The sequence below is a fragment of the Anolis sagrei genome, chromosome Y, assembly GCF_037176765.1.
Source record: "Anolis sagrei isolate rAnoSag1 chromosome Y, rAnoSag1.mat, whole genome shotgun sequence".
Lineage (NCBI taxonomy): Eukaryota > Metazoa > Chordata > Lepidosauria > Squamata > Dactyloidae > Anolis > Anolis sagrei.
In genome coordinates this window covers 42,011,335-42,035,780 of record NC_090035.1, presented here as the reverse complement: position 1 = coordinate 42,035,780, position 24,446 = coordinate 42,011,335, and the positions used below count along the sequence as shown (strand labels likewise).

At 43.1% G+C, this 24,446-nt stretch overlaps 1 protein-coding gene across 1 annotated transcript; it reads left to right on the top strand.

The window, feature by feature from the left end:
* Positions 1 to 105: 105 nt before the first annotated feature.
* Positions 106 to 20,299, top strand: LOC137095605 (peptidyl-prolyl cis-trans isomerase E-like). Its single transcript, XM_067462379.1, has 7 exons — positions 106 to 194; positions 277 to 410; positions 3,962 to 4,062; positions 4,756 to 4,879; positions 6,339 to 6,547; positions 17,862 to 18,004; positions 19,687 to 20,299. The coding sequence occupies exons 1-7, from the start codon at positions 106 to 108 to the stop codon at positions 19,712 to 19,714; spliced, it is 828 nt and encodes a 275-aa protein (XP_067318480.1). The 3' UTR covers positions 19,715 to 20,299.
* Positions 20,300 to 24,446: the final 4,147 nt, after the last annotated feature.

The window sequence follows — 24,446 nt, the reverse complement described above, 5'->3', positions numbered from 1 at the left end:
CACTGCGTCTAACTTAACATTTGGGTGGTGTCTCTTCATGTGCATCCTTAGCCCAGTGGTGGCAAGATGCCTCAAATCTTTTCCTCTGCTGACACTCACACCGCAATGCCTACAAACTGCCAAAGTGGCCTTCTGAGCATGGACGTCATCATGATCCCAGAGAAGCGATCTCGGCCTACCCACACGCGCTATAGGTATAATAATGCTTGTATTTGGAGTAGAGGTGTTAGGGGAAGGGAGTAGGATTGTTGGTGGTTCCTCTTCCTCGCCCTCCAGCAGCATGCAGTCCTCCTCTGGATCACTAAGTGCCGAGGTGGAAGCAGAATCCATGTTGTCAAAGTCTACCACCCATCCCTCAAGACTCGTCCTCCTCACCCTCCTCTTCATAACCATTGGTAGTTTTAACAGAGGTACTCGGTAGTACATCATGAGCACAACGTTGAGACTTTTGAACCGATGTAGATGATTCTCCCATCTCACAGCTTGATAAAGCATTTGTGTCTGTTTCAGTTGCCATTTCGTTGGTTGAATGTTCCCTTCCTCTCGATGTGGTCTTCATCATTCCCCTGCCTTTCTTATATGTTCGTGATACCCTCACTGGGCCCTTGCGTCCCGAAGAGCTTGGAAGGAAACGTTTCATCACACAATTCAAAGGCAAAGGCTGGTAGGAGTGGGTGAGGTTTCCTCAGAGTATTAGAACATTTCTGATTTAAACTAACAGCACTAAAAGGGCAAACCTAGGATGTACTGTAATGGAAGTAGGAGTGAGGGTTGCAGGCCAAAATACCAACTAAGAGGGAACCGTAAGGCAAGGCAAGGCAAGGAAAATTTGAGGACAAAGAAAAAGGAAAATTGTATGGACCTAAAGGGCCACAGAGGCCGCAGTAACTGGTTGTACTTTTAAGTTAACAGAAAAGCAAAGGACACTGTATTTTCAGGAAAGGCTGGTCCCCAAAGAGCCACAGAGGCCGCAGTAAGTGGTTGTAACTACTTTGAGTTAACAGAAAAGCAAAGAACACTGTATTTTCAGGAAAGGCTGGTCCCCAAAGGGCCACTGAGGCCGCAGTAAGTGGTTGTAACTACTTTGAGTTAATGGAAAAGGAAAGAACACTGTATTTTCAGGAAAGGCTGGTCCCCAAAGGGCCACAGAGGCCGCAGTAAGTGGTTGTAACTACTTTGAGTTAACAGAAAAGCAATGAGCACTGTATTTTCAGGAAAGGCTGGCCCCCAAAGGGCCACAGAGGCCGCAGTAAGTGGTTGTAACTACTTTGAGTTAACAGAAAAGCAACGAACACTGTATTTTCAGGAAAGGCTGGTCCCCAAAAGGCCACAGAAGCCGCAGTAAGTGGTTGTAACTACTTTGGGTTAACAGAAAAGCAAAGAACACTGTATTTCAGGAAAGGCTGGTCCCCAAAGGGCCACTGAGGCCGCAGTAAGTGGTTGTAACTGCTTTGAGTTAACAGAAAAGCAAAGAACACTGTATTTTCAGGAAAGCCTGGTCCCCAAAGGGCCACAGAGCCGCAGTAAGTGGTTGTAACTACTTTAACAGAAAAGGAAAGAACACTATATTTTCAGGAAAGGCTAGTCCCCAGAGGGCCACTGAGGCCACAGTAAGTGGTTGTAACTACTTTGAGTTAACAGAAAAGCAAAGAACACTGTATTTTCAGGAAAGGCTGGTCCCCAAAGGGCCACAGAGGCCGCAGTAAGTGGTTGTAACTACTTTGAGTTAACAGAAAAGCAAAGAACACTGTATTTTCAGGAAAGGCTGGTCCCCAAAGGGCCACAGAGGCCGCAGTAACTGGTTGTACTTTTAAGTTAACAGAAAAGGAAAGAACACTGTATTTTCAGGAAAGGCTGGTCCCCAAAGGGCCACTGAGCCCGCAGTAACTGGTTGTACTTTTAAGTTTTAGGTTTTAAAGCAAAGAACACTGGATTTTCCAAAAGGACTGGACAAAAAGGGGCCACAGAGGCTGCAGTCACTGGTTGAACTTGCAACTACTTTGAGTTAACAGAAAAGCAAAGAACAGTAACACTAATGAAATATTTTTTAATTATTGATAAATATTAATAATAAATAATAAAAATAATAATAATAAAAGAACAATTTCAAATGCTTCCCCTCCCAAAAAACAGCCTGGCAGGCACAAGCCCCAGCCCCAGCTAGGGACTGGGAGGCAGACAGCTCCAAGCTCCCTGTCCCCAGCCCAAGCACGCTAAAGCCAGACTCCACTAACAGGCAGCCACAGCAAGCCAGGAGAAAACCCTCCGTCCACCCTCGCTTCCCCAGCACAATGCGGCCACGCAGAGCGCACAGCCGCTTTTAAAGGGCACTGGCTGCCCTTACTGACCCTTGGCGACTCCTGATTGGCTCGCTGCGCTCCCAGCATCCTACCATCTATGACGTAACTTCCGAAACTGGCGGAAGTCGTTTCAAAGATGGCGGATGCTGCTTCGATATTAAAAATACACTTCCTGGTTTTTTAAAAAAATCAATATCGCTCCGTTATAAAAAAAATAGAAAAAATAACGAATAATGAAATTAACAAACAAAACCGCCCAGCCCTAATATTTTTCCTCAGCAACATTGAAGTCCTTACAGCATCTTTCAAAAGAAATTAAAAACTTTTCCACATTGTCTTCTTTATTATATCTTGGGAATTTTCTCAAAATATGATCCATAGGGATCTCCTCTTGTCTCTCCTGTAGATTTATTTGGGCTTGAGGGAGAGTTAAACGTTGTTTTTCAATTTCTAATTCCATTTTTCGTAATTCAGCCTGCCTGACTTTTTCTCTCTCTTCTGCCTCCAACTCCATTTGCCTCATTTGAGTTGCCATTTCTGCCTGTCTTTTTTGAGCTTCTATTTCAATTTCCCTTTGTCTTGTCTCAAGTTTCCTTAACTTTAGTTGATATTTAAATGGTATTTCAGAGATAGGAGTTTGGTCTGAGTCTGAGCTTCCCTCTTCTTGATAAGCCTCAACCTCCTTTGTTACTTTGCCTTGCTTTTTAGCCGCCATCTTTGGCTCCAACTTTTACCTCAATATTTTTCCTTTTAGGCAACCTTAGGCACTAAATCAGATGTTACTCGAATCCCATCGCTTGCCACCAATTTGTAAAGGAGGGTAAAACTACTGCCACCTAATCTGTGAGGAAAGCCGGGCAATTATCAATATCAGCTTATGAGCTGGTTTATAAAGGGACCATTATTTACAGAAGTATTGATAGCGTAGCATTTTCTGTCCCTGGTTTGGTTTTACTTCTTATGCAGGCTGTTTGACTTAAGAGAAACTGTATCAGGCAAGGCTTGAGGAGAACAGTAACAATTTTATTGGAACAAGCAAGGTATAACAGATTTGATTGTTTCTTCACAAGAGGCACGAATCTTGACTGGTTACATTAGTAAGGTTTCATGAGTAACCTCAGGCACAGACTTCAAGAGGTTTCTATACGCAGATGTATTTTTCCTGGACAACTGTCCCAACAAAACAAATAAGCCAAAAGGCCTATTCAACAGAATTGGCTCCCAGCCAAACCTTGATTCTTAACCCAGAATCAATAACCCCCTGTAGTTTTATCACTACCAGGTCCTTTCTTGTAACCCCTTTGGTCACAAATAAACTCCCTGTTTCTCCCACTAGAGAAACCAGTCCTTCCCTGTAGCTCACCGGCTTACAACTGCCACTTTCAAAAAGCTGCGCTGTAAAGTGATAGTTGGCTCCGCCCCTGTTGCTATGGCAATTCAGCTCAAGCCACCAGCCACCATCTCTAACAAAATATAATCCTACATACTTACCATTTAATAACTAGTGTTTAAACACATAACCATAAGAATAAAAGTTACACATCGTCACAACTACCAATTAGGAAATTACATTTATAGGCCAGGACCAAAATCATATTACATAGAGTTATCACTTGATTAACATTTCTGTTTTCTCATTGCCTTCCATTTTCCTTTGACAGTCTGGTCGGACGATGACTGGCTGAAGAAATTCTCCGGAAAGACGCTTGAGGAGAATGTGGAGGAAGAAGGGGCAGAGCCAGCCCGGTCAGAGGCCCAGGAGGTGCGTGGCCATCTTTCCTTCGGTTAAGTAAGGGGCAGTTGGGGTTCTGTAGGGTTTGCAGTTTTAGCACCCTACTTTTGGCTACTGCCTTAGAGCTCATTTCCACACAACTCTTTCTTGGGGGCTGGATGAAGTCATTTAGCACCGCCAAACCTGTAGGTACCTCCAGATTGGCTGCATAATTTCCATGCCCATATAGACAATGCTTGGTGAGATAACAGATGCCGAGGTTAGGCAACCTGATGTCACACATCCTTCAGCTACAGTTTACCCTTTCTCTCTAGACATTTCTAGATCCCCCAATGCCATTCCATGGTCAGCTTCCAGCAGAAGTCAACCACAGAGTTCTGTTGAGAGACTCAGGAATTCCTATTGAAGTGTTCTCTCATGTAAAATGCATCACAGGTTCTTTATTCACTACTGTTCGCTGTCATGAGGACCCTATGCCCTTAGTGGGAGGGCTGGCTGTAGCTGCTATCAAAGCTCAATGTAGCATAGATTGAAGCTCAATGTAGCAAAGAGGATATTATTATTACACAGTGTTTTATGTTGCAAAGTTATTTGTCCTCAAGTGGTTTTCTGGGGTAGGTTGTGGCCGTGGGTGCTATGGTTACATGGCAAATAGTTAGGCTCTGGTGGGATTTACTTGGCTGAGATTTATCATAGAACAAGCTGTATTTCCCCCTCTTTTAGGGAGAGCCACCAGCAAAGAAGTCAAGGGCCAACCCCCAGGTTTACATGGATATCAAGATTGGGAACAAGCCAGCTGGTCGATTGAACATCCTTCTGCGATCGGACATCGTACCTATGACTGCTGGTAAGCAAAACCTCTGGTTGTTGGGTATTGTGTGTCTTCAAGTGCCCAATTCCATGGCCATATAGTTTGCTGTTTGCACTTTCTCATGCCCAGCCCTTTTGATAGCCAGGTTATGCCCATTTTAGTAGCCCTGGTTCCTGGATCTGGATTTGAGTATTGATTGGATGGAGTTTTGATGCTAATGTTTTATACTTTTATGTCTATTCACTTTGTTTTTAAATAGACCAATGCTCCTTGTGATTATGTTCTTATTTTAATTGTGTATTTGCTTGATAGATTGTTTGTTTATTGTCTTTTGGACATTTGGTCCCATATAAGCTGTCCCTTCAGGAAGATGGTGGTGGGGTATAACAATAAAGTTGTTGTTATTATTATTTGAACTTAGGGCCACTCTAAGATGACACTATCACAGGTTTACCTTGCCAAGGTTTGCCACTTTCTGAGACTGAGAGAATGTGATTCATCCAGGGGTTCCATGTTGAACAATATTCCCTTTCAGCCTCCTAACTGGGATAGCCAAGGAAAAGGGATGCTGGGAGTTGTAGTGAAGCCTTATCTAGAAGCCCAATATAAATGACACAAGGTTTTGTGCAATGCCTTTAACTCAAACTAGAATACAATGAAAGGGAGTTCAAAATGTGTTTGAAATGCAGTAAGGGAGGTCCAAACACATATCCCACATTTATGGTACCCTACTCGAGAAAGAGCCCCTGGTGGTGCAGTTTTCTTCAAATAAAATTTGAAGAAAACAGCACTCTCTAACTTGACGCCTTCCAAAAGTCTTGGGCAAATGCCCCCTTAATCCCCAAGTCACATGGCCAGTGACCAATGGTCATGTAACTGGGGATGATGGGAGATGTTGCCCAACTGTTCTGGAGTGCTGAGCTGAGCGCTGAGCTGCTGAGCTTGTTGACCGAAAGGTCACAGGTTCGAATCCGGGGAGTGGTGTGAGCTTTCGCTGTCAGCCCCAGCTTCAGCTAACCTAGCAGTTCAAAAACATGCAAATGTGAGTAGATGAATAGGTACCACTCCGGCGGGAAGGTAACGGCACTCCATGCAGTCATGCCGGCCACATGACCTTGGAGGTGTCTACGGACAATGCCGGCTCTTTGGCTTAGAAATGGAGATGAGCACCACACCTCAGAGTTGGACACAACTTGACTTAATGTCAGGGGAAAACCTTTACCTTTACCTACTCGAGAAAGATGTGTTACCCTTCTTGGGTGGCATCTCATAAAAGTGGGGGGACACCCACATTTATCAAGATAGCAACTGGAAGTGATGTCATATAGCTTTCCACTGCCATTTGGAGTGGCATTGCAGAGAAAACACAACCTCCTTAGTAGGCATTACATGAATGTGGGTAGTGTTCAGACAATCCAATGGCTTTGGCCTTTTGCTTTTGTGCTTGCTGTCCTCACTCTCTCAACGGTACCCTCTTTTCTGCTTTGGACCACAGAGAACTTCCACTGCCTCTGCACCTACGAGAAGGGCTTTGGCTTCAAAGGCAGCAGCTTCCACTGCGACATCAGTTCATGTGCCAAGTTCATGTGCCACCAGTTCATGTGCCAATGCGGGGACTTCACCAACCACAACGGCACTGGAGGGAAGTCCATCTATGGCAAGAAGTTTGACGATGAGAACTTCATTCTGAAGCACACTGGCCTGGTAGGACATTGTCGGTGATGCTGGCTTCGGTGGGGCCTCAGTTCAGCATGATGGCAGGACAATACGTTCCAAACGTTGAGGGAATCCTTATAGTGTGATGTACTGCAGAACCTTTCCAGCAATCCAGAGTCCCTCACAAGGAGTTCTTGAAAATAAATTTGCCTAATTGCTACAGCTCAACAAAAATTGCCAATGAAAACCACATGCCAAAACTCTTAGTTTTCCACCCTCTTGAATCCATCCCTTAACCTTAGAGGTCATTACAGGTCAACCAGCTCTCTGTTAGTTCTCATTACAATATGTAACAAAAGCTGAACCTTTTTGATTTCTGCATTTAAAGTGTTATTCCTGTTTAATTGTGATGTCCTTACTTCAACAATAGTTATTCTACTCCAGAAACTTTGTTTTTATTGCCGCCACAAACTATTTTGAATTGGTTGAGACTCCATGAGACTTTTATTGAAAAAATATAGCGAATTGTGCAGCAGGATGCTCCACAAAAACAAGCTTTAACTCTCTGGTAGTGCAGTGAGTTAAAATTTGAGCGGCTGAATTTGCTGACTGAAAGGTTGGCGGTTAGAATCCAGGGAACAGGGTGAGTTCCTACTGTTAGGCCCAGCTTCTGCCAACCTAACAAGTTGAAAACACACAAGTGCAAGTATTAAATAAGTTATTAAATGATGATGATGATGATGATGATGATGATGATGATGAAGTAGATCAATAGTTACTGCTTCTGCAGGAAGGTAATGGTGCTCCATGCAGTCATTTATTTATTTATTTATTTATTTACTATATTTGTATACCGCCCTTCTCAGCCCACAGGCGACTCAAGGTGGTTTCAAGAGGCAACAATTCAATGCCCAACAACACCATAAAACATTTAAAAACATTAACATATAATATAAAACAATAACAAGATGTATAAAACATAAATCATTTGTGTCTATTAGTTAAAATGTTGTCCAATCTCATAATCCAGTCATTCCATATTCCTATGTCTGGTACACTGCATTTTCAAATGCTTGCTCAAACAGCCAAGTCTTAACTTTTTTCCAGAATGTTAAAAGGGAGGGGGCCAATCTTATGTCCCTAGGAAGGACATTCCATAGCCGAGGGGCCACCACAGAGAAGGCCCTGTCTCTCATCCCCGCCAAACATATTTGTGATGCAGGCGGGATTGAGAGCAAGGCCTCCCCAGACGATCTTAAAAGTCCACGATAGGGCTGGGCGGTTTTGATTGTTATGTTCGTTACTCGTTATTGATTCGTATTTAAATTAGCTTACAATCTAATATTGAGCCATGCAGGAATACTGTGAGGAGTAATTAAGAATCGAAACAATTTTTCCAGTTTTCGTAATTATTTTCGTATGTCTGGTGTTGCCTTTCCTCCCCATCCTCCTCCTCCTCCTCCTCCTCCGCAAGAAGGAGAGAAAAGGTGCCAGCGGTGCTTTTCCTCCTCCTCCTCCTCCTCCTCCTCCTCCTCCTCCTCCTCCAGGAAAAGAAAAAGGGGAAAGAAGGAGAGAAAAGGTGCCAGCGTTGCCTTTCCTCCTCCTCCTCCTCCTCCTCCTCCTCCTCCGGGAAAAGAAAAAGGGGAAAGAAGGAGAGAAAAGGTGCCAGCGTTGCCTCTCCTCCTTCTCCTCCGGGAAAGGAAAAAGGGGAAAGAAGGAGAGAAAAGGTGCCAGCGTTGCCTTTCCTCCTCCTCCTCCTTCTCATCCTCCTCCTCCTCCTGGAAAAGAAAAAGGGGAAAGAAGGAGAGAAAAGGTGTCAGCGTTGCCTTTCCTCCTCCTCCTCCTCCTCCTCCTCCTCCTGGAGAAGGAAGAGGGGAAAGAAGGAGTCCACACTGTCATATAATCCAATTTCAAAGCACATATTGTGGGATTTTCTGCTTTATATTCTGAGTTATATGGCTGTGTGGAAAGGTCCTGGGTTATCTGAGTCCACACTGTCATATAATCCAATTCAAAGCACATGTTGTGGGATTTTCTGCTTTATATTCTGAGTTATATGGCTGTGTGAAATGGCCCTGGGTTATCTGAATCCACACCGCTGATAGTTCGGCTGACAGGCTGATCAGTATGTACTGTCCTTTCCCTTCCCTTCCCTTCCCTTCCCTTTCTCTTCCTTCCTTCTTTCCTTCTTTCCTTCCAGCTGGCAAAACCCACATCCCCCTCCCCCCTCCTCTTTCTCCTGGCACCCTCTTTGGCCAGGATTTAAATTGGATTATAGAGGAGATGCTAGATGAAACCTGAGCTATATGTACTGTCTCTACCCTTCCCTTCCTCTTCCTTCCTTCCTTCTTCCCTTCCAGCTGGCAAAACCACGTGTCCCCCCCCCCCCCTCTCCTCTTTCTCCTGGCACCCTATTTGGCCAGGATTTAAATCGGATTATAGAGGGGATGCTAGATGAAACCTGAGCTATATGTATTTTCTCTTCCCTTGCCTTCCTCTTTCTTCCTTCCTTCTTTCCTTCTTTCCTTCCAGCTGGCAAAACCCACATCCCCCATCCCCCCTCCTCTTTCTCCTGGAACCCTATTTGGCCAGGATTTAAATCGGATTATAGCTAGATGAAACCTGAGCTATATGTACTGTCTCTACCCTTCCCTTCCTCTTCCTTCCTTCCTTCCTTCCTTCTTTCCTTCCAGCTGGCAAAACCCACATCCCCCTCCCCCCTCCTCTTTCTCCTGGCACCCTATTTGGCCAGGATTTAAATCAGATTATAGAGGAGATGCTAGATGAAACCTGAGCTATATGTACTGTCTCTTCCCTTCCCTTTCTCTTCCTTCCTTCCTTCTTTCCTTCTTTCCTTCCAGCTGGCAAAACCCACATCCCCCTCCCCCTCCCCTCTTTCTCCTGGCAACCTATTTGGCCAGGATTTAAATCGGATTATAGAGGATGAAACCTGAGCTATATGTACTGTCTCTTCCCTTGCCTTCCTCTTCCTTTTTTTTTTGTTAAAAAAATCTTCATTTTAATTATTGTTTTGTTTTGAAGTGCTTTTTGCACTACAAATAAGATATGAGCAGAGTGCATAGGAATTCATTCATTTTTTGTTTGTTTTTTCAAATTATAATCCGGCCCTCCAGCAGTGTGAGGACTGTGACCTGGTCCTCTGTTTATTTTTATTAATTTTTATTGATTTATCACATTTATTACACACTATTGCATTTTGTACATCAGCCTCTTTAACATATTGTTTTGTTGTTTTGCTTTGACATTTCCCCCCCTTTTTCTCTTCCCCCCCCCTTTTTTCCACCACAGTGCTCCCCTCCACCCGTCTCAAGCCACCATTCTTACATTTCATCTGTCCAAAATTTCATTTCTTCTTGTGACGGTAATTTTCCTTCCTTATTTTTTAATCCATTTACCACAAATTTTCCCCATACAGCATCAAAATCGCTTTGTTTCCATGTACCTTTTTTAACCTTTAATATACATGTCAATTTATCATTTATTGCTATTTTCCATGCTTCCTTATACCACTCCTCTGTTTGTATATTCATTTCTTTTTTCCAATTCCTTGCTATAAGAAGTCTTGCTATAGTTAGTAAGTTTGTTATCGCTTCTTTATCCTCCTTTTTCAGTTGCTTATTGTTATATAATGATAGTAAGGCTATACTAGGACTTTTATCTATTTTCATATTCATTATTGTTTCTATTTCTCTAAATACTTTCTCCCAAAAATTATTTACATATTTACATTGCCACCACATGTGTATATATGTTCCTGGTTCTTGACACCCTCTCCAACAATTTATTGAGTTATTTTTATTCATATATGCTATTCTTACCGGTGTCAAGTACCACTTCCATATTAACTTATAATAATTTTCTTTAACTCGTATCGATAAATTTTTAAAATGTCTTTGTCCCCATAATTGTTGCCACTCTATTTCACTTATTTTTATCCCTAAATCCTCTTCCCAAATCTCCTTAAGGGTACACTTTTTTATTTTTTCATCCTTCATTTCAATTAGTATCTTGTAAATTTTGCTAATTATACCTCTCAAGTTTTCATATTCTTCTACAGCCCTTCCCTTCTGTATTATTTGTTCGAATTGATTGAGTTGGCTTCCATTTCTATTGTTTTTTTTCCAGTTTATTAGCCATTGTTCTAATTGTATACAATGAAACCATGACAATTTTATTTCTTTAAACTCTTCCAACATCATTTCCCTCTTCATTTCCACCTTCATCCAATCCCCTATCCTATCTAGATTTATTTCCCTTACCTTTTTATCCATTACTTTTTTTAAAAAAATTTGGAATTTCTTTTCCATCACTATTGGGGTTATAATTGATCCCTCCTTTATTAACCTCCCCTTATATTTATTCCATACTTTCAGTATGTTACTCAGCATTGGGTTTCTAATTTCCCTCATTTCTTTTCTAGTAAACTGTTTAAAAAATATATTCCAGGTTTCATCTTCCACTTTTCCTGAATCATTACTAAGCCAATTGTAGCGAATTTGTTACTCTATATGAAATTTTAGTGCATAGATCTATGTTCGCAGGGGGCAGATAAGGAAGATTAGAGACAAGAGAGGATAGCAACAGAGGGACAGGATTTATTTGCATATGGAGGCTGATTGGTCATATGCAGATTAGCATAGCCCCAGGATTTCAAAAGGTTGGGAGACAAAATGACAGTTGGGAAAAGCATGGCCGAACATTCTAAAGGGGTGGAGTTAAGTTCAAAAAGGAGGGGAGTTAGAGAGAGAGTTTTAAAAAGAGAATTAGTTGAGTAGGGATTGCAGTTTGTGAAGGACAGAGAGTTAGGGATTCCTGTTCATGAATGGTAGTTAATAAAACCTGTTAGAAAAGTAAGCCGCTAGTCAAATAGAGTACAAGTTTTGAGAACCTAAAGAAAAGCCAGTGGTGCTTGAATCGGAAAGTAATTTTAGTCCTGTATGTGTAAAGCAAATACCATCTTGATAAATGAGAAACATTGAAAGCCTATTTCAGGAAAGTGCAACAAGTATATTATACGTGACTGAAACTCAAGTTTGCAACAAAAATAGTAATTGTAACCACAATCGTTTGGAGCTTGGAATGTTTGAATAAACGTTGATACTTTGTTTCATACAAGAGAGACTCAAGCCTGTGATTCCAAGCCATGAGGCTTCTGCTTTATAACACTCATAGCAAGTCAGCTATTAAAGTGTTGACAGAAGACTGCACATAGGTGCATGCTTCTTTACACAAACCGGTGTCCTCCCTCCCTGGTGTTACACCAATCTATCCCCTCTTTTTTAACCATTCCTTCTATAACCAAACTTAATCTACTTGCTTCATAATATTTTTTTATATTAGGTAGTGCTAGTCCACCCTCCTTTTGCGATCTATACCATAACTGTTTGTTTAGTTTGTTTCTTTTACTTCCATTACAGTATTTATTAATCATTTGTTGCCATCTAGTTAGTTCTTCTGTGATTTGAAGTGGTAGCATCCTAAATATAAAATTTATTTTTGGAAGTATTTTCATTTTTACTAATGCTATTCTTCCAAACCAGGATAAGCGTATACCTTCGTTCTCTATTAGCTTTTTCTGAACTTCTTTCCTTAAAGTTACTACATTTACTTCCTCTATCTCTTTTAAATCCTTAGTTATTATTACTTCCAAGTATTTTAATTTATTCTTAATTCTTATTCCATTTTTCTCTGTTCTATAAAATCTTTTTCTTCTTCTCCTGTATAATTAAGTAACATCATTTTTGACTTGTTCCAATTAACTTGTAAACCCGTTGCTTTCCCAAATATCTCCAAATGTTCTTTTATTCTATCCATTTTCTCCACTATATTTTCTATAAATAACAATGTATCGTCAGCGAATAAGCTCACCTTCTGTTTCTCCTTTTTCCCTAACCCTTCTAAATTTTTATCGTTCCTTATGTTATTAGCAAACAGTTCTATCACCATAGCAAATAGTATTGGAGACAAAGGGCACCCTTGCCTAGTTCCTCTAGTCACTTTTATTTCGTTTGTCACTCCATCATTTATAGTTACCACTGCTGAGTTCCTTGAGTATAATTGTTTTAGTACTCCTTTTATTCTATTTCCCATTCCAAATTTATTCAATATTTCCTTTAATGTCTCCCATTCCACACAATCGAACGCTTTAAAAATATCTAATGATAGTATCCCTGCTTTTTCCTTCCCCTCTTTAGCCCAATGAATTTTATTTAATACTCTCTCTATCAAATTTGACATTTGTCTTCCTTTTACAAACCCGCACTGATCTTCTTTTATGTACTTATACATACATTTATTCATTCTATTGGCTATTATGGCGGACAATATCTTTGCATCCTGATTAATTAATGATATGGGCCTATATGACCCTGGATCTGTTAAGTCTTTGTCCGGTTTAGGTATTAATATTATTAATGATCTCCTCCATGATTCGGGTATTTTATCTCCCTTCATTATTCCATTATACAATTCTAATAATTTTGGGGTTAAAACTTCTCTAAAGCTTTTATAATATTCTGTCCCTAGACCATCCAAGCCTGGAGCTTTCCCTACTTTTAATTTATTAATAACTTCCTCTATTTCTTTTTTCTTGATAGGTTGTTCCAGTAACTCTTTATCTTTCTCCTCCAGCTTACTCTCCCAGTTTTCCTCCACATAGTTCCTAATTGCCTCTATGGGGCTTGCTTTGGTCTGATATAGTTCTTTATAAAATTCTTCAAATACTTTCAGTTTTTCTTTCATAGCTCTACATAATTTACCTGTTTTATCTTTTATCATATTTATTGTTCCTTCTATTTTCTTTTTCTGTGTTGATTTGGCTAACATCTTTGAATTCCTATCACTAAACTCAAAATATTCCCTCCTTAAATAAATTAAATTTTCTTGTACTTCGTCTATTTCCATTTTATCCAATTCCTCTTTTTTTGCTCTTAACCTAGCATAAATTCGTGTATCTCTCTTTGTTACATATGCTTTTTCAATCTCTTCTCTCTTTCTAAATTCCTTTTCCTTTCTTCTTGCTTTCTTTTTAAGTTAATTGTCTCTTTTATACATAACCCTCTGGTCACTGCTTTCATAGTGTCCCATAGAACTCCTTTGGTCACCCCCTTTTCGTTAAAGCCCCATATTTCTTGCCATTCTGCTTGCACTTTATCTACTATCTCTTTATGATTTAGGATTCTTGTATTTAACCTCCACCTTTTCATTTTGTCATAATCACATTTCAACACAATCTCAATTGAAACCAAAGCATGATCCGAAATCTTAATCATACCTATATCAGCATTTAGCACTTTACTTGTCATATTTTTGGAGACGAAAATGTAATCAATTCTTGTATACACCTTATGTACCGATGAATAATATGTATATCTACTTTCATTCCCTTTTACCAATCTCCACACATCCTTTAATTGCCATTTATTCATTACTCTACTTAATTCCGTTGTTTCAATATTTCTAGCTTTTGATGCTATCGTAGTTTTATCCTTCTTTAAATCCATACAGCAATTACAATCTCCTCCAAATATTACATTTTGTTGATGGTAATTCTCTATTTGTTCTAACACTTTTTCATAAAATTCTTGCTGTTTTACATTTGGTGCATATACATTTACTAATACATATTTTTCCTCCCCTATTTCCCCATACATTATTATATATCTTCCCTCTTCATCTTTCAATACCTTGTTTATGACAAAATTACATTTCTTTGCTATTATTATTGCTACTCCTCTTGACTTTGATGACCCGAAAGATTTATCATAGTTCCTTATCCAGCTCGACTTTAACTCATTTGAGCCCCGCTTATTTTGATGCGTTTCCTGTAAGAAGATGGCGTCCGCCGCATCCTTCTTCAGTAGAGATTCGATCCGCCTTCTCTTAATTACCGTCCCCAACCCTCTCGTGTTAAACGTTGAAATTCTTAATTTATGGGACATCATTTCCATTTCCCTTTAAAAGCTTTTTTGTGGCTTGAAACAACGTGAACCCTTGTCCCTTCCCCTCCCCTACCCTTGCTCCCCATTCCCCCCTCCCCCCCAATCCCCCCACTTCCCTCATTCCCCCCTTCCTCCCCTTCCAATCTTCGGGACTTCTCGTCCCAGTCATGGCCCCCGGCCTTCCCAATTGGGGGGGGGGGGCGAAGTCATCCTGTGGCCCAGAGTCTCCCTCCCCCCGAGTGCTCATTTTAAATCAATAAAAAACTTGATTGCAGTGTATAGTTTCTTCTTACATCTCGATTCCTCCAACAGCACTGATTAATTCCTCCAATTCTCCTCCATCCAGATCCTTCGCCTCCTCTTCCTTTCGATCTCTCTCTTGTCTTCTTACTATGCCAAGCTCCTCCAGTAGTTGATAACCTTGTTCCAATGTGTCGATTCTATATCTCTTGCCTTTCCATTGAAATTTAAGAAAGATAGGGTATCCCCAGGTGTACACAATTCCGGCTTTCATTAGTTGCGTCGTAATAGGCTTCATTGAGTATCTCCAGTTTTTAGTTTCAGGACAGTAGTCATTAAATATTTCCAATTTTGAGTGGCCCATCTTTAGCAGATCTGGGTTCTTCTTTAATATTTTCATCAAATCTTCTTTCTTTACAAAATTGTGAAATCGAATTATTATGTTCCTAGGAATTATTCTATTTCTTCCAGCCGGAAGGCGATGAACTCTCGATATCCAGTTCTGACCAGCTTAGTGTTGGCGAGATCTTTTGCAACCATTTCAAGATCTCAGATTTCAGATCTTCTTTCTTGTTTCCTTCTGGATAGTTTTTTATTATTGCGTTGTTTCTTCTTTGATTGTCTTGCATGTACACAAACTTTCTTTCCACATCTGAAAGCCTATTTTCATTTTTTTGCGTTTGTTGTTTGAGTACCAGTTGTTCCTGTGTACTTCTTTCAATTTCTGCTCTATTTTTTCGTATTTCTCCCTGTGCAGTCTCCAGAGCTTCTCTTATTGTCTGAAATTTTCTATCTGAGCATTTTCTTTCTGTGTCCAAATGTTCTTTCATTTCTTTATTGCTGGTCAGAATTTCTTGCTTCAATGCCTGAATTTCGGCCTTCCTTATTTCTCTTTCTTTATCAAACATCAAGTTCATATTCAAGTTCATTTCCTTTGTTTGTCTTTCAGCCTCTCCTTTAATCAGGTCTGCTATTTTGCTTAACATTTGACTACTGCCCATCTCCAATTCTTCCTTCTCGCTGCTCTTCCTGCTTCCTTCTGGTTCTGGTGTTAAACATGGCAGCGGGGTAGAAATGGTTCCTCCCCCTTTTGCCCCCTCCATTTGGTGGGGGTTTGTTTTAACTGTTTAACTCCCTTGATGGAGGGGGGAGGGCTTCTTCTCACAGTACTCATTTCCTCGGGGGATTGTGGGACCCGTTCCAATCTTGAAAACGATCTGTCTGAAGGCTTGGTACGTAACCAACGAGGATCTGGCTTTGGGATATCCTGGCTTTGTTTGTTCTTTCTCATTCAACCTCCCTTCAGTTTTACTCCTCCTGCTTTCATCAATTTTTTTAATTACTTGGTTCCTCCGTTCTACACAGTCCGAGAAAGATCCACTCAAATATGCCTTACAATGCCAATGGAGTTTGCTTTTAATATGACGAGAATAGCTCACTCCTTCTTCAAAGGAGGAACCTGCCTCTAATCATTATTTTGCCTTCCCGGATCCAGTATTTCTAATTATTTTAATGTGTATTTATCTTCTCCAGCTCTGTACGCAGTTATAATTAGCAAATCACTTTCACTTTCAAATAGCTTTCGTTTTCAGGCAGCCAGGTTCAGCCAGCCGCCTCGCTTCTGCCAAAGCTCATAAATAAGAGCAATTAAGTGGTAATAAATTACCTTCTCAGGCTCTCGTATGCCCCGGACTTTCAGACTTCTTTTTAGTCCAGAAAGGTCATCATCCATCCATTTTTCACTGCTTTTTGCTTCGTTTCCACAAGAGCTGAAGGAAAGACGTCTTTCACCCGGCCATGGCAGACTCCGCCCCCTTTGCCTTCCTCTTCCTTCCTTCCTTCTTTCCTTCTTTCCTTCCAGCTGGCAAAACCCACATCTCCCTTCCCCCCTCCTCTTTCTCCTGGCACCCTATTTGGCCAGGATTTAAATCAGATTAAAGAGGAGATGCTAGATGAAACCTGAGGGGGGGGAGAGAGCTATATGTACTGTCTCTTCCCTTCCTCTTCCTTCCTTTCTATTATGCATTATATTACTATATTATTATTATATTATATTATTATTATATTATATTAATATAATTGTATATTAAAGCACCCCTGACAGATGGCCATCCATTCATAATAATAATAATAATAATAATAATAATAATAATAATAATGTAATGTAATGTAGTTTGGTTTTGGTTAGTTGTTGTTAGTTTTATCACCAACAGTCAACAACAGAGGGAGAAGGGGAGCTTCAGAGGTTCTCCCTCTCCCATTTGGAGTTTTTTTTTTCACGTATTGCGCAATCGTGTCAGCCATTAATGAATCAATTCGTAATTAATAACGAAATTTCGTAAATAACGAAACTTTGAAATCTCAAATTTCGGAAGTCTTTAGAATTTAGAAACGCTGGCGCCCCCTGGAAACGAAGCGAGTTTAGAAACAAATTTCTCCGTGGTTACCCAGCCCTAGTCCATGATGGTTCATAAGGGGAGATGTGTTCAGATAGGTCAATTGGGACAGAACCATTTAGGGCTTTATAGCCTAAAGCCAGCACTTTGAATTGTGCCCGGTATCAAACTGGCAGCCAGTGGAGCTGGTGCAACAGGGTTGTATGCTCCCTGAGCACCGCTCCTGTCAGTAATCTGGCTACCATCCATTGGACCATTTGAAGCTTCCGGACAGTCTTCAGAGGCAACCCCATGTAGAGCACATTGCAGTAGTCTATGCGGGATGTATCTAGAGCATGGACTACCGTGGCCAAGCCAGACTTCCCAGGGTATGGACGCAGCTGACTCACAAGTCGGCCACATGACCTTGGAGGTGTCTATGGTCAAGGCTGGCTCTTTGACCTAGAAATGGAGATGAGAGCCTCATCCCAGAGTCGAACACAACTGGACTTAATGTCAGAGAAAACTTTTATAGCTTTTCCATGTTTTTATGATAGAACCAATTAGGAAATGACATTTATAATCCAGGAACAAAAATCATGTTAGATAGTATTATCATTCCTACCTCCTGCTTCAGTCAGTCCTTATCAGTCCTTTTTTCATGAGAAGTCTGCAGATGTCCATATGCTAAATGTCTTGCGCTCTGGCCTCAGAAATGCCATGGGTGAACTCTGCTGTTGTCATGAAACATGGGGCATCTTATGACTGCATGGGTTTTTATTTTAGGCCTGCTCTCCATGGCCAACTCTGGGCCCAACACCAGCAGCTCCCAGTTCTTCCTCACTTGCGACAAGACAGACTGGTTGGACGGGAAGCATGTGGTCTTTGGGGAAGTCGCGGAAGGGATGGACATGGTGCAGAAGATGGAGGTAAAGCAGGCCCTGGGAGTTCTTGGCTTTGTTTGACTGCATTACATGGTAGTGTAGATGGGGCCTTATAGAGGAACTATTTTTTCCTCCTTCAGAACTCCTTTAGTAAACACGTCCATAACAAACCCATTTACCTTATTTACTCAAGTCTAATGCTCACTTCTTTTTTTTCTTTTTTGGCTAAATTACTTCACCAAAATTAGGGTCCACATTAGATTTTCATAATACTGTTATCTTAATGCTGAGCCAAAGTGAAAGAGGAAGCTGCTTCAGGAGCATCTGGAGCTCCTCTTTCAGGGACATAATCTCTAATTTGATTGCCATGTTTCAAATCTTTGCAATCCTGAGATTTGTAGTTTAGTGAGGCATCACCATTCTTTGGTCAAGAAGGCTCAAGACCTTGTAAAACTACAACTCCCATGGCTTCATAGCATTGAGCCAGGGCATTTAAAGTGGATTCATTCTATGGCAATGATGCACCCCTAAGTTTTTTCCTTTCAATGCTGAAAGGTTTGGTTTTCTAACTGTTTTGTTTTTAAAAGAAGCAACTGTAATGCACACTTTTTTTGGCCAAATTACAAAGAGATCCTTTGAAAATGCCAGCCACAGATGCAGGCAAAATGTCAGGAGAAAATGCTGCTACAACATGGCTATACAGTCTGGAATCCACTCAACACCCCAGTGATTCCAGCTATTAAAGCCTTTTAACAATATAAAGAGGGCACTTTCTGCTGCTGTGCATTCCACCCGTCAGCAAATACTTTTTTGGTTTCACGGTTTTGAAAATAGAAGTGTGCATTAGTCCAATGGTGCTTGAGACTCGAGTCAATACAGTACTTCAATTTTTTTCTGCTGTACTGCACAAAATGGCAGCTGGAAGTGATGCCCTGTAACTGGAAGTTACAGAGGGAAATGTGGTATTTGGGGACAGTAGGGGTTTTCTGTCGTGTTTGTATAGGTGCAGGGAATATTTTGCTGTATTTTCTTGTATTCGCTGGGCTTACAAGAGGCCCAGTATCAGGGTCTAGGGGCCCACTTGTCCCAAAATTACTGGTTTCTGTAAAATGGGAGGAATGAGAAGATTGGTGGTAGGTGCTTCAAGGGGTTTAGGGGCCACAAGCATAATTATTATTTTTAGTGTTGTTGTTTTATTTCTCACCCACCTCTCCTTATGGCTCAAGATAGGGGGCACCACGGTTAAAAACACATCATTATAAAATGTTATGTAAATTTTATATGGGCCCCCTGGTGGCAGAGCATGTTAAACCGCTGAGCTGCTGAACTTGCTGACTGAAAGATTGGCAGTTCTAGTCCAGGGAGTGAGATGAACTCCCGCTCTTAGCCCCACCTTCTGCCAACCTAGTTGTTCAAAAACATGCTAATGTTAGTAGGTCGATAGGTACCGCTTCTGCGGGAAGATAACAGCACTCCATGCCATCATGCCGACCACATGACCTTGGAGGTGTCTACGGACAATGCTGGCTCTCCGGCTTAGAAATGGAGATGAGCACCAACCCCCAGAGTCGGGCACAACTAGACTTAATGTCAAGGGGAAAGCTTTACCTTTATGGACTGCGTTTTCCCCTACTATGCATGCTGTACTATGCATGGTGTAAAGATCTTATTTGATATTTCTTCTCTCTCTCTCTCTCTCTCTCTTTCCCCTTCTTTAAAATATCCAGGCTCAAGGCACCAAAGATGGGAAGCTAAAGGAGAAAATTATTATATCCGACTGTGGGGAATACACGTAATCCTTTATCATGGCCGAAACAAAATTTTACTTTGCTTGTATACCGCAGTTTCTCAGCCTTGTAGGCGACTCAATGCGGTTTACAAGAGCAAAAGTCAATCCAACAGCATACAAAATTTAAAAACCATTAACAGCATAATACACAAAATGACACATCAATAACAACACATTAACGTCTCGTAACTAGAATCGTGATCCAATTCATCTTCCATAATTCCGTTTCCTATATTCATCATGTACATTGCATTGTTTAACCGAACGCCTGTTCGAACAGCCAGGTTTTTAGTTTTCTTCGAAACACCATTAACGAAGGTGCTGATCTAATGTCCATTGGAAGGGCGTTCCACAGCCGAGGGGCCACCACAGAAAAGGCCCTGTCTCTCGTCCCCGCCAGCCGTGCCTGTGATGCAGGCGGGATTGAGAGCAGGGCCTCCCCAGAAGATCTTAGAGTCCTGGTGGGTTCATAAGCAGAGATACGTTAGGATAGGTAGCTTGGGCCAGAACCGTTTAGGGCTTTAAAGGCCAACGCCAACACTTTGAATTGAGCCCGGTAGCAAATCGGCAGCCAGTGGAGCTGGTGCAGCAAAGGAGTTGTATGCTCCCTGTGCTCCTCTCCTGTTAGAATCATGGCTGCCGCACGTTGGACTACTTGGAGCTTCCGAGCCGTCTTCAAAGGCAACCCCACGCAGAGAGCGTTGCAGTAGTCTAAACAGGGTGTAACCAGAGCATGGACTATCGTGGCCAAGTCAGACTTCCCAAGGTATGGGCGCAGCTGGCGCACAAGTTTTAACTGTGCAAATGCTCCCCCGGTCACCGCCGAAACCTGGGGTTCCAGGCTCAGCGATGAGTCCAGGATCAAACCCAAGCTGCGAACCTGCGTCTTCAGGGGGAGTGCGACCCCGTCCAACACAGGCTGTAACCCTATACCCTGTTCAGCCTTGTGACTAACCAGGAGTACCTCTGTCTTGTCTGGATTCAGTTTCAATTTGTTCGCCCTCATCCAGACCGTCACAGCAGCCAAGCACCGGTTCAGGACCTGGACAGCCTCCTTAGTAGCAGGTGGAAAGGAGTGACAGAGTTGGACATCATCTGCATACAGATGACATCGCACCCCGAAACTCCGGATGATCTCCCCCAGCGGCTTCATGTAGATGTTAAACAACATGGGAGACAATATTGAGCCCTGAGGAACCCCACAAGACAAAGGTTGTGGAGTTGAACAGGTGTCCCCCAGTAACACCTTCTGAGACCGACCCTCAAGGAATGAGCGGAGCCACTGTAAAACAGTGCCTCCAAGACCCATCCCCGCGAGGCGTCCCAGAAGGATACCGTGGTCGACGGTATCGAAGGCCGCTGAGAGGTCCAGCAGCACCAACAGGGACACACTCCCCCTGTCGAGCTCCCGGCGCAGATCATCCACTAAGGCGACCAAGGCTGTCTCAGTACCATGTCCCGGCCTAAAGCCGGACTGTTCTGGATCCAGATAATCTGTGTCTACCAAGAATACCTGGAGTTGTGAGGCCACCACACGTTCCAGGACTTTGCCCAAAAAGGTAAGATTGGAAACAGGCCGATAGTTGTCGAATTGAGTGGGGTCCAGTGATGGTTTCTTCAACAGCGGTTTTATTACAGCTTGTTTTAAGCTTGCTGGAATTTTGCCTTCCCGAAGAGAGGCATTAACCACCACCTTCACCCACTCAGCCAATCCCCCTCTGGCCTCCTTTAGAAGCCAGGATGGACAAGGGTCTAGGATGCATGTGGTTGGCCTCATTCCTCCAAGTATCTTGTCCACATCCTGGGGTTTCACCAACTGGACAAGCAGGTGCTCGTGTTACATCCTCAGAGACTGCCGTTAATATGGTATCCAGGCCAGAGCGGATCAAAGTGACTTTGTCTGCAAAGAACTGAGCAAAGGCTTCACAGCGAGCTGCCGAGTCACCAGGGCTCCCATCCAGAATGGTGGGTTTTAAAAGGCCTCTGACAACTCGGAACAGTTCAGCCGGACAGTTCTTTGAAGATGCAATAGTGGCCGCAAAGAAAGTCTTCTTTGCGACTTTTATTGCCGCAGCATATGCCCTTAAAAAGGACACAAACCGTGTTTGATTTGGCTCGCTCGGATCTGAACGCCACACGCTTTCTAGTTCCATCTTCCTTCGCTTCATCACTGCCAGCTCCTCAGTGAACCAAGGGGCTGGTTTAGCTTGGCTACTTGAGAGGGGACGTTCTGGAGCAATCGTGTCTATTGCCCTAGTCATCTCCCCATTCCAGAGAGCGACCAAGGCATTGACAGGATCACCTACCACGGTGGCGGGAAACTCCCCAAGAGCCATCAGGATCCATAAGCCTCCTGGGGCGGACCAGCTTAATGGGTCCTCCACCTCTGCAGAGGTTGGGAGGTGCAGTAAGTCTAAATCTGACCAGGTGGTGGTCGGTCCATGGCAACGGAGAAATGGATAACTCCTCAACACTGCCACCTTCCTCCCATCCCTGGCAGAAAACCAAATCCAATGTGTGTCCTGCGCTGTGAGTGCGGCCCGATACCCATTGGGACAGCCCCATGGTTGCCATGGCAGACATGAAGTCCTGAGCCACTCCCGATAGGGCGGCCTCGGCATGGACATTGAAGTCCCCCAGCACAAGCAGCCGTTGGGACTCCAATGCCAGGTCTGAGACCACCCCTGCTAGCTTAGGCAGGGAGACTGTAGTGCAGCGAGGTGGACAGTACACTAGCAGAATCCCTATTCTGTCCCGGTCACCCAACCTCAGATGGACACATTCAAAATTTGTTGACTGCGGGATGGGACCCCTGGTCAGAGGGATGGAATCTCTATAGACCACTGCAACTCTGCCTCCCCGCCCTCCGGATCTTGGCTGGTGCTGCGCTGAAAAACCTGGCGGGCAAAGCTGGGTCAAATTCACGCCTCCAGCTTCGTCCAGCCAGGTCTCCGTAATGCACGCTAGATCTGCCCGTTCATCCAGGATTACGTCCTGGATGAAAGTTGTTTTACCATTGACAGATCTGGCGTTCAGCAGCACCACCTTCAACCCGGAGGGACTGCCATCCTGGTTACACCAATTTACCATATCAGGAGACCGATTTGGAATTACTAATGTTATTCCCCAATCCCTAGGCTGAATTAGAGGTCTCTCTTTCCCGTATCTCCCCTTCCCCACCACAACTTCTATGGGGGTCCCCCGGCCGACGGAACACCCCCCCTCCTCCATGACGCATTCAACATCCATAACTTCAACCCATGGTTCAGTATTGGCTATTTGTTTTGTTGCAGATTCAATTCACCATAGTTTTCCCTTCCATTCATTTCCCACCCCAGCTTTGCTGTTTCTGGAACTCTCTGGTCCACTCCACTCCCTGTTTTTACCACAGTCAATTAACAGAAGGGTTAACAAGTACCAGGGAATGGGTAGCAGCATGGATGGTAGATGTTAAAACACAATCAATAGAATTAACCCAAGAATTCTTAAGGTGCAGGCAGATAATTGTATCAGCATATAAGATGGTATAGATGTTATTAAAGTGCAATAAGCTTTATCGAGTTGACTCTAAAGTGCTAGAATAAAGTGTGTCATGGAGGAATTGGTATTTCAAGTGCTAGAGGATTCAGTCAATAAATTAACGTGCTGAGGTTGAGCAGGTGACCAATTCGGTACAGAGATAGTAAATTAAAGTGCTGGTAGATTAAAGTGCTGGGATTATACAGTTAGCAGCACCATTCAGTTTGATGGCAGTGCAATGTTAGTTCATAAGTTCTCAGTTCAATCTTGAATAGTTGTTGTTATTGTTACAATTTTAACCCCCCCCCCTCAGTAATTAGAGTTACAACCCCAAAAGATGTAGTGTGGGGTTGCCGGGCGTGGCCAGACAATGGCGATGAAGATCAGATAACGAGATGGTCAGCACAATCCTTCCGGAGTTAAAATTAACACGATGGTCAACACAGAGCAAGATAAGAAGATGGTCAGCACAATCCTTCCAGAAGTGAAATAACGAGATGATCAACACAAAGCGGGATAAGAGATGGTCAACACAATCCTTCTGGGGTTGGAAAATAACAAATGCGATGGTGGACATCTCCTATAATGGCGGCAGTCGAACAGTCAAACAGTCAACAGTCAAACAGTCAAACAATCAAACCGTGCTCCAGAATGGTAACCGTCACAAGATGGGAACACAGCGGCGGTTGTCGGGTTGTTGTCACTCAAACAAGGGAAAGGCCCTTGGCCCTGCGCGGTCCTCTCCTCCACTCCTCCATGACCTCTGCGGCGGCCACGACGGAATTGGCGGCGGCGGTGGCACAGGCTGTGCAAGGCCTCGCAAGCACTCGCAAGGAGCAGCGACTGCGGCGCGGCAGTCCGACAAGGCCGCAAAGCAAGGCCGTCAAGCAACTACGAGAAGCCACAAAGCAGCAGGCCCACAGCCGATGTAACAGTCAAGCCGCAGCCCGGCGGTCCGGCGCGTCCTCGGCCCCAGGCCCGAGATGGCCAGTCCGAGCCAAGCAAGAGTGGGGGCAGAGAGTCGTCCTCCCGGTGCCAGTGGTCTCCCAGCAGTGGTCCCAATCCCGCTGGAGCTGGAGCTGGTACGTAGAGGCCGGGGGTGCAGCGCAGGGGGTGAGGAGGGAGCGTATTCAAGAGCCAGTAATGGCGGCCACCCAGTCGCTCTACCTCCCTTCTTCT